We start from the raw sequence: 8,370 nt of genomic DNA, 5'->3' as shown, positions 1-8,370 counted from the left end.
AGGCAGAAAAATAAGACAAGAAAGGCATGGATTAAGCAAAGCAGGAGGTCCCGATAAGCAGACAGATAATAATAATTTGTAACTTTTTATGGTACATCTGCGGACTTCCTCTTTTTGCGGATTATTTTATACACAAGAAAAAATAAAACAAAAACAAAAAGAACATAATGCTTCCTAGGCCTTATCCAGCCTTACCCGGGGGCTGCTTGTTCATGTGGAGCTTCTCACCCGGCTTCAGTGTCTTAGCGAGGTAGCGCTGAGTGTACTTCAGACGCTTGAATGCACGACCGCGAGGACGCTTCTTCTTCTCCTGCTTGGCGACCTTTGGGGTCTGGTTCTTCACCTTGCCGGCACGAGCCAATGAGCCGTGGACCTTGCCCATTTTCTTTGGTGCGTAAGAAACTAAATGAAGATAAGGTGGAAAGAGCAATAAGAAAAAAAGTGGGTGAAGCAAAAACAATACCGCTGCGAATAGTGAATTGCGGAGGAAAACCAAGGTGCAACACAGACGTCCGCAACCCCTTTTCAGGTACAACTACAAAATATGACAAAAAAAGATGTATGCTACATATTAATAAAATCAGCTTCCTAGCTTGTTGGCTTTTTTTTTCGTTGTTGTTTTGCGTGTTACGTACTTATTTCCCTACTCACTCCCATTTCTACTCCCGTCCTTCCCACACACACACACACGTCCAGCGCATCTCTACTTTTTAAGAAGCCAAAAGGGAATTGAACATGAAAAACCCAAATGGCTTAGCACAGAATACTCATCACCAGGGAATAACGAAAAAAAAAAGGATGTAAAGATGCAAAAGAAAAAAATAACGTGAGAAATAAATTAACTTTACATTGTTGCCTCAATGCATGGTCATAAGCCATCTGTAAGACGTTGGAGTTGGAGCAAAGCAAGGAGGGCCAGTGGAAGGATGTTGCCTAGCTGTGGCAAATCGTTGATGCAATGGTATATCTAGGATATCGTGCGATTTTTTAAACGACGATGGAGCAGATAAATCGTGATTCTCCCCTTTGGTTCTAGTGTCGATGGAAAGTTCATTTTTTTTAGCATTCACTGTTTTGTAGGTCCACAAAGGACGTGTATAGGGAGTTAGAAGAGGCGGAAAGACCCCACTACATGAATCTTTTATTCGACAGTAGGAGTCCCGAAGAAGATTCCAAATTTCTATCTCATCTAATGGTTCATCCAGATAAGCTTCTGTAGTCCCCAACGAGACGCCATTTTTCTTTCCTGTGGACATAACAACACCAGGAGGTGTCATTTCCCCTGTTTCTTGTTGAATGGTCCTTGCTTCGCTATGCTTCTGTCGCTTCCCCATCGACCGCACACCATTATTTGCTGATACATTTGACCGATGTGGTATATCATGTTGTGGCCCCCGAGAGTGCTGTTTGCGCTTAACAGCTTGAATGCCTTTTGGTTGTCCTATGGGAGGAACTGGACTTGAATGTCCCTGAAGCCGCATCGATGCTAAGTATTTCTGGGAATAATGAGTTCCAAGAAGCCAATCCTCAAAGGAATCGGGGCGCTCAAGAGTACTGGCAAGAGTTTGAGGATTCCCAGAAGCCATCTCCTTGATAGTAGTAAGAAACAATTTTTAGAGCTATGTTGTGGTACACAAACAATGAAGCAGCTGGTAATCAATACAGGACATGATGGTGGCAACGTGCAGATTTTGCTCGTTTGCTTCAAATTACATTGTAAAAAAGAATGTGATTTGGCCAGCAGAACACAATAATTAAAAAAAAAAAAAAGTAAAATTCGTAGGGATAATAAAGTATCAAGTAGAAAAATAGAAAACCCAAAGACATGTAAAAAGACTACTTTGTCCCTTGCGTTTTTCGCATCATTTCCTCTAACTGCATTTCTTCACTGGTCGGAAGTTTTTGCATTTTTTGCCGCTGATCAAACATCATTTTCGCAATAGTTGCCTGTGCACTCTCATCTAGATCCGAAATGTGCTTACTAGGTGGTCTGAATGTTTTCATGTCTATCTGTCGCTCACCTACTGTAACGCAGGGCCACCACTCCTCATACTGCGAATTTGTCTTCACCAGAGTAATCACCAAAAGCCTTTTGTCCTCGATACACCACGTGCACTCATCAGCCTTGACGGTTCTGTACAACTCTCCAGAAATAATAGGTGGTTTGCCCCTAAAACCCACAACGATGTTAGTAGCTGTAATTTGCACTAAAAGCATTTTTGCGGTTGTACCCTCCGAAAGTGGAACGGTAACTGTCACATCCAAATCTCCCTGACCAAAGGAATAGGTGTTGTAATCTCCACCGCATTGCTCGTTGCAGGGTATCAGATCAGTCATACCATTCTGACTCTCGACAAGAGACATAATGACGGTCCTATACAACCTCGTGAATAAATAAAGCCCTCACCCAAAAAAAATAAAAAAAAATAACAATAACTAACATGGACATCATCATAAGCCACATGAAGAAAACAAGTGAAAAGAGAAGGTTGGGGTGTTACAAACATGGAACACAAAATAAATATGCACAAAAAAATAATAATTTTTAAAAAAGCAAAAAAAAAACGTCATCTTGTTTCCCGCCAAGGTTTTTATTATTACTTTATTTGGGAGGGGAGGTTATGTTGGTATTTCGTCATATTTTGTACAACAGTTGAGATTGAGATACTGTGGAACGTGATAGGCCTCTTTGAGGCTCACGACGCAATTCTTCCGCTCGTCGGCGCTGCCTTTGGAATTCTAGGTGTGCAAACTCGTACAAGGAAACCATGTAGGCAGTACGCTCGCAGCGACGCAGCATTACTTCACGCTGTGCTAGATCCATTGAATTTTTTTCGGCCAACGGCGATGATGTCGCTCGAGACGCATAAAAAGCAGAATAGTTAACTTCTGGCACTATAGAAAATCCAGTGACCTCACTCTTGTTAACATGACACTGAGACTCTTGTAGAACGGAGGCTAAGTTTGCTTGATGCCGATAGCCCTGTGTTCTCTTCTTGGTGCTTCCATGAGTACATGCTGAAACAACAATGTCTCTTTCTTCGTTACTATGAGATGGCTGAAGTGGAAAGTCAACAGTTTTTACTTGGGAGGAAGATCCAACCTCAATGGGAAAAAAAGAGTCTAGTGTGGTTGTATGCATAGGACTAGACTCTTGCTGGGGGTGCGTTAGCAAAGTTTTATCCGGGCAGTCTTCGTTTGTGGTAACTATGGGAACAGTTGGGGGTAGAATAGGAAGCGTTTCTTCTGATGCCGGGACATTCACGGGCACCTCCTTTTCATCCTTCTCTTTGTTTTCAGCCACGTTACTTGCCTTAGTTGATTCTTCCATTGACGTCGGCTCTTTTTTGCTCAAATAAATAGCACTCCCACTAGAAATTCCAAGTTCCCTCCACGTGGACTGAGGGTCAATAAGCTGTCCATAGTCACATTTTCTCTCCCCGATTGTACGATAAAATTTGTACTCGCATATTCTCTTTATCATAAGCTTCTTCATAATGTTAGGGAGAGAAGCTTTAATCTCACTATCTTCTCGAACGCTGATGAGCAGCTTCTCCTCTGGAAACCAACTATCGCCTATAAGCCGAATTATCATGTTTTCCCCCTCTTCAAAAAAAGCAAAAAAAAAGACAAAAATGGGAATTTTTTTAAGTGCCAAAATAATCATAATAACAAGATCCTGTACAAAAACATACACACAAAAAAGGGGGGATATGGCTAATCTGTAAGGAGATGGTTCTTGTAAATCTGCTCAAGACAGAGAGCAGGACACAGTACCGTACACACCATAATTCACTTGATAGTCTCCTGGTATAGCAGGAGAACGCGTTCCCACACCAGTACAAAAAACATAGTTTCCGGTACGAAGAGGCCTCCCAATAGAAACCGCGTAAGCTACTGCTGAGGCCACTGCCGCAGAAGGGCCTCCCAGACAATTTTTGCCAGAACCAACCTGAAGAGGTTCATTTTTTCGAGTCATCACAAAGGAATGATTCCCTAGTGTGTCCAGAGACGCCTTAACCAGCTCAGTTTCCTCACCAAGACGAACACTGATGCAACCACCTAAATCCGCAGCAAATCCAGTCGCATGCGGAGGATAGAAGGGAAAACGTGAACCTGTAAGTTCAATTCCAGGACGAAACACATCACACACGGTTGCTGCTGCAGATAGTGTCAACTGAGACGTCGCATCACGGCCCAAACGTAAAACAAAAAGAGGCTCAATAAACTGAATCCGATGTTGTTTCACTGATAAATCCAATTGCTGAAATGCAATGGAAAAAACAGGAACACAAACGACGTCGGTCCACCTCAAACATTGTAAGGCAGCTGAAGAAGGAGGTATTACCTTGATACCCATAAAATTAAAGCCGTTTTCCTGCATTACCTCACATAAAATTGAATGAAACTCCAGAAGATTCTTGGAATTCGCCTGATGACGCGGTAAAATTTCGCTAAGGGCGGGCAGATCCCTGTCTGCATTACGAAGGTAATCCATATAGCTTTCAATTGCCGTCTTTGAGACAGCTAAGCGTCTCAATGTATAAGAAAACATCTCCACTTTAACTGGAAAAAAAAAATGTAAACATATATACACATATAGAGATAAGTCATTGTTTTACATATTTTTATTGTTTTTGAAAAGATGAGGTTATAACTAATAAAACATTCACAAAATTAATATAAACTGTACAATTTAATCAATAAATAGGACAACAAACATATTACTACACGGATTGCACAAACTGGTTAAATATTTTTTGAAATTCCTCACCGAAGTCTGATTGTAGAGAGGAGGCGTCATTGGGTTGACTAGCGAAGTTATACTCCTTTGATAGATCTTCTTCAAGAGTTCGCCGGATAAAGGGACGAGCTACTAGAGCCTGTCTTACATCCTGTAATTTTTCCTTTGGAACAGGCACTTCTCGTACTTCATGCGGAAGTGTATGAGGAGGCGTATCCTCCACCACCTCCGGTCGAAGAGGGGTATCGTGATGACTAAAATTGTTACTCGTCTCTTTATGGGATGGTATTGACGCAGTAGGTTTTGTCTTTTTCTTGAATAGCCATCCAAAAAAAACTCTTTTATCTATTTCGTGAGCTCTTTCCTTGCCGTCATTCATTGCGGTTTTATCAGAGCGTGCTCTTTCTAGCTTTCGAAGGCATTCAATTGTTGCCGGACGGTTTCCGGAATTTCTAAAAATCACATCCCTGGCATCCTTGAGATCTAATGGCTCAAGCAAAGCTTTTAACCTTAACAGACTGTCAAAGTTATCCTCCGCTGTATCCTCAGACCCAGCAAGAAAGTGTTGAACAAGAACCTCGTCCATTTCCATCACGGAAGCATATTCTGAGCTGGACAACATTGTTTTAAAACTAAAAACGTTAAAAGGGAAAACAAGAAAAAAAAGAAAATAAATTAAGTACAAATGATATTTAACAAACTAACACGTCAACCGTCCCTCCAAATTATATATATATATATATATATATATATATATTATTATTATTATTACCACTTTCTCTCCTTGTCAAAGCCATCCGCATTAAGCAACGCTCAGTTCTCACTTTGGTTCCTCTATAAAACTAGAGAGTAATTAAAAAGGTAAGCTTCGTCCAAGACTCGGACCAGGTGAAGGTCCCATACTTTCACAAGCCATTGACTCTGAACCAAGAGTTCGTGATACAGTCAAAAAAGACACATCATCTGGAGAAGGAGACCCCAAACCACCCTCGGGCCCCCAGGAAGACCCCACTGTATTTTCTTTAAACTCTGTCGCCAAAGCACGATCAAGCATATCACGACAAAACGAATCCGCCTTGACGCTCAAAGCTATGTGGTACTGCGCTATCGCCGCCTTCATATTACCCATCAAATGATATGTGAAAGCTAAAGCACAATGACCATGACCAGCATTAGGTCTACATTTGACGTACAAAGTATAAAATGATAAGGCATCATCATACTGTTTTAGTTTGCGGCAAACCGTGGCCAAATTGAAAATTATGCAATCTCTATATTCTGATGGGTTTTCGGGGTTAGAAAGGGACTGATACGCCATTCTAAAAAAATTGAGCGCCTCCTGCAACCTATGAGTTTTCGCATTTAAGACACCAATTTCATTTAACACGAGTGGATCGTCTGGAATAATTTTTATGGCTTGTTCCAGAAAATATGACGCCAATCCCCACTGATGTATCCTACCATATTGCATTCCAACAAACGTACTACAGCAGGGAAGACCCGGAAAATAATTCATTGCTCTTCTATACACATCTAAGGCTTGTTCACCCTCTTCTAGTTTTGCGTAGCAATGGCCATAGGCAATCCAGGCCTCAGCAAAGGAGGCGTCAAGTTCCGTCGCTCTGCTAAAAAACCGTCCTGCACGCTCATAGTTAGACAAAGAAAAATGAAAACAACCCATGGCATACACCGCCAATTCCACATGAGCCTTATTATTTGCCAAAAAATGGGCCTGATCAAATAATTTTGAAGTTGCTTTCATATTCACTAAAATGGAAAGATGTAAACACGCACCTCCTCGATCAAAAGGAGCCATTTCGAGTAACTCCGTTGTCAAACTTAAGGCTTTTTGTAAATCATTCCTTTCGTATTCAGCTGCAGCAGCCTGTAATCGTAGTATTGCTCGCGGAACATACTTTTCCTGCTCCTGAGGAACTGATTCAAACGGCAAACGGGCCCTGTAAGAGACACGAAGCACCTCAGCCTCAGGTGGTAATCTTAAAGAATCGATAAGAATACGAAGGTCAGTTATATTTAATAGCTTTCTTTCAATTAGAGCACTCATCGCTTCACCACAAAAAGGATCCATTTCCAAAGCCATTTGATAATGATATGCGGCTTTTTTCGTGTCACCAGATAGTTCGGCACATTTACCCAAGTAACACAAGGCCATAACGTTCATAAAAGGTACTTGTTTTAGTCTATCCGCGAAAGCTGCAGACTCTTTTGTATCCCCCAATTCATAGGCTGATTTCATAACAAGTAAAACAGCTTCTGGATTTTCTGCATCATCGGATAACACAGCAGTCGCCAAACGCATCGCCAAATCATATTCACGAGCGGCAAAAAGTGCTTTTGCATGAAGAAGTGAATAACGTGGCGAATTGGGTTTCACCTCCCGCAAGGTAGCTGTGAGAGAAAGAGCACTTAGAGGCTGGTCACTTTCCAAAAATCTTCGAGCATTGGATTCAAGCAACGCTACGAGCTTCATTTATGACTACACCGATTAAACAAAGAAAAGTAAGGAGAAAAATAAAACGCAAAAACTTAAAAGACAGATAACAAGATACATCTTTCATAAATCAATACAAATACAATAACGTCATTTCAGCCATCAACATTCGCACCGGACTCCTTCACAGATGATATAACGGGACTGGAAAAAAATAGCCTATACAAAAACATCTATGATAAACAAAAAAGTTATTTGCAACCCTTATAAGACACACCGCCTGCAATCAAAACAAGAAAAAGCGTCCATAGGCACACAGACAGGACCACAAGAAAGCCGCCACCGTGACATCAATGAGACAACCACAAAAAAAAAACAATAGACCTGCGCTGCACCTAACCACCAGCAAGCACCATACCCACCCAACCATCATGGAAGGAAACGCATCCATGCGACACAACAACACACGCACCGGCACCCATGGAGCAGGCATTTTCGACTTCCAAATGGCCTTCGCCAGACAGCGTCCACCACATCATCGCATTTGACGTGTAGATTGTGGGGGCAACGGCGCGCCCGCTGAGCCACCGAGGCCGTCTCGAAGCTTGTCTACGCGGGGGAGGCCAACCAGAGGAAATATCGCCACACGGCCAATCCGCTCCGCAGGGTCCTGCGGGGCATGGAGGCAACATGGGCGGCGCAGAACAACGAATCACGCCGGACAGACGGCGGGCCGCCAACGCGGCAGCCCCGGCAAAGAGCCACCGGAGGCCGTCGTATTGGGCCCCAAGCTGACGGAGTTGGACAGCACCGCCGCCAAAAACCGCTGGCTTGTGCTCGCTACGCACCAGGAAGCAAAGCAATCTTGTGAGGGTGTGCGCGGTGGAAGCGAGGAGGCACCCGGGGATTTGCGCCCTCGGCCACCCCAACGGGAGCCCTTGTACGGGGACAGTCCCACAGAGCCGGCGCCGTAGAGCCACCATGCCCTCCTTGACTCGGGGGAAAAGGCTTCCGACTCAGCGCTCCATCGGCCTGCCGCGCCGCCCAGCTGCCTTGGTAAGCTGGTGGAAGATATTATTGCCGCTGGCGCCTGCGACGCCATGGTCTCCCAAGTGGATTCCTGCGGCGATCTGATTTCCGGCCGAACACCCCGCAGGAGCCTACGGAGTCCGTC

General features: G+C 43.4%; 7 protein-coding genes across 7 annotated transcripts, besides 3 other annotated features; all 7 read right to left on the bottom strand.

The window, feature by feature from the left end:
• Positions 1-134: 134 nt before the first annotated feature.
• Positions 135-163: a microsatellite.
• Positions 164-857: 694 nt separating this feature from the next.
• TraAM80_04661 (uncharacterized protein) lies at positions 858-1,586 on the bottom strand (the record flags this gene model as incomplete). Its single annotated transcript, XM_029381581.1, has 1 exon — positions 858-1,586. One exon carries the CDS (start codon positions 1,584-1,586, stop codon positions 858-860), a length of 729 nt encoding a protein of 242 aa, XP_029238566.1.
• Positions 1,587-1,836: 250 nt separating this feature from the next.
• On the bottom strand, positions 1,837-2,364 carry TraAM80_04660 (nuclear movement protein; the record flags this gene model as incomplete). Its single annotated transcript, XM_029381580.1, has 1 exon — positions 1,837-2,364. The coding sequence occupies one exon, from the start codon at positions 2,362-2,364 to the stop codon at positions 1,837-1,839; it is 528 nt and encodes a 175-aa protein (XP_029238565.1).
• A 45-nt stretch (positions 2,365-2,409) lies between these two features.
• Positions 2,410-2,436: a microsatellite.
• A 199-nt stretch (positions 2,437-2,635) lies between these two features.
• On the bottom strand, positions 2,636-3,595 carry TraAM80_04659 (uncharacterized protein; the record flags this gene model as incomplete). The annotated part of the gene is made up of 1 exon (XM_029381579.1): positions 2,636-3,595. The coding sequence occupies one exon, from the start codon at positions 3,593-3,595 to the stop codon at positions 2,636-2,638; it is 960 nt and encodes a 319-aa protein (XP_029238564.1).
• Positions 3,596-3,751: 156 nt separating this feature from the next.
• TraAM80_04658 (4-oxalocrotonate decarboxylase) lies at positions 3,752-4,555 on the bottom strand (the record flags this gene model as incomplete). Its single annotated transcript, XM_029381578.1, has 1 exon — positions 3,752-4,555. The coding sequence occupies one exon, from the start codon at positions 4,553-4,555 to the stop codon at positions 3,752-3,754; it is 804 nt and encodes a 267-aa protein (XP_029238563.1).
• A 172-nt stretch (positions 4,556-4,727) lies between these two features.
• Positions 4,728-5,366, bottom strand: TraAM80_04657 (uncharacterized protein; the record flags this gene model as incomplete). The annotated part of the gene is made up of 1 exon (XM_029381577.1): positions 4,728-5,366. The coding sequence occupies one exon, from the start codon at positions 5,364-5,366 to the stop codon at positions 4,728-4,730; it is 639 nt and encodes a 212-aa protein (XP_029238562.1).
• A 104-nt stretch (positions 5,367-5,470) lies between these two features.
• Positions 5,471-5,501: a microsatellite.
• Positions 5,502-5,597: 96 nt separating this feature from the next.
• TraAM80_04656 (putative CDC16) lies at positions 5,598-7,235 on the bottom strand (the record flags this gene model as incomplete). Its single annotated transcript, XM_029381576.1, has 1 exon — positions 5,598-7,235. One exon carries the CDS (start codon positions 7,233-7,235, stop codon positions 5,598-5,600), a length of 1,638 nt encoding a protein of 545 aa, XP_029238561.1.
• Positions 7,236-7,908: 673 nt separating this feature from the next.
• On the bottom strand, positions 7,909-8,370 carry TraAM80_04655 (uncharacterized protein; the record flags this gene model as incomplete). Its single annotated transcript, XM_029381575.1, has 1 exon — positions 7,909-8,370. A coding segment is annotated over one exon (462 nt), but the record flags the coding sequence as incomplete, so codon positions are not given.

Source organism: Trypanosoma rangeli (assembly GCF_003719475.1).
Source record: "Trypanosoma rangeli strain AM80 chromosome Unknown Tra_15.4_contig_00139, whole genome shotgun sequence".
Classification (NCBI taxonomy): Eukaryota; Euglenozoa; class Kinetoplastea; order Trypanosomatida; family Trypanosomatidae; genus Trypanosoma; species Trypanosoma rangeli.
The sequence above is the reverse complement of the archived record's forward strand: the minus strand, read 5'-3'. Positions and strand labels throughout refer to the sequence as shown.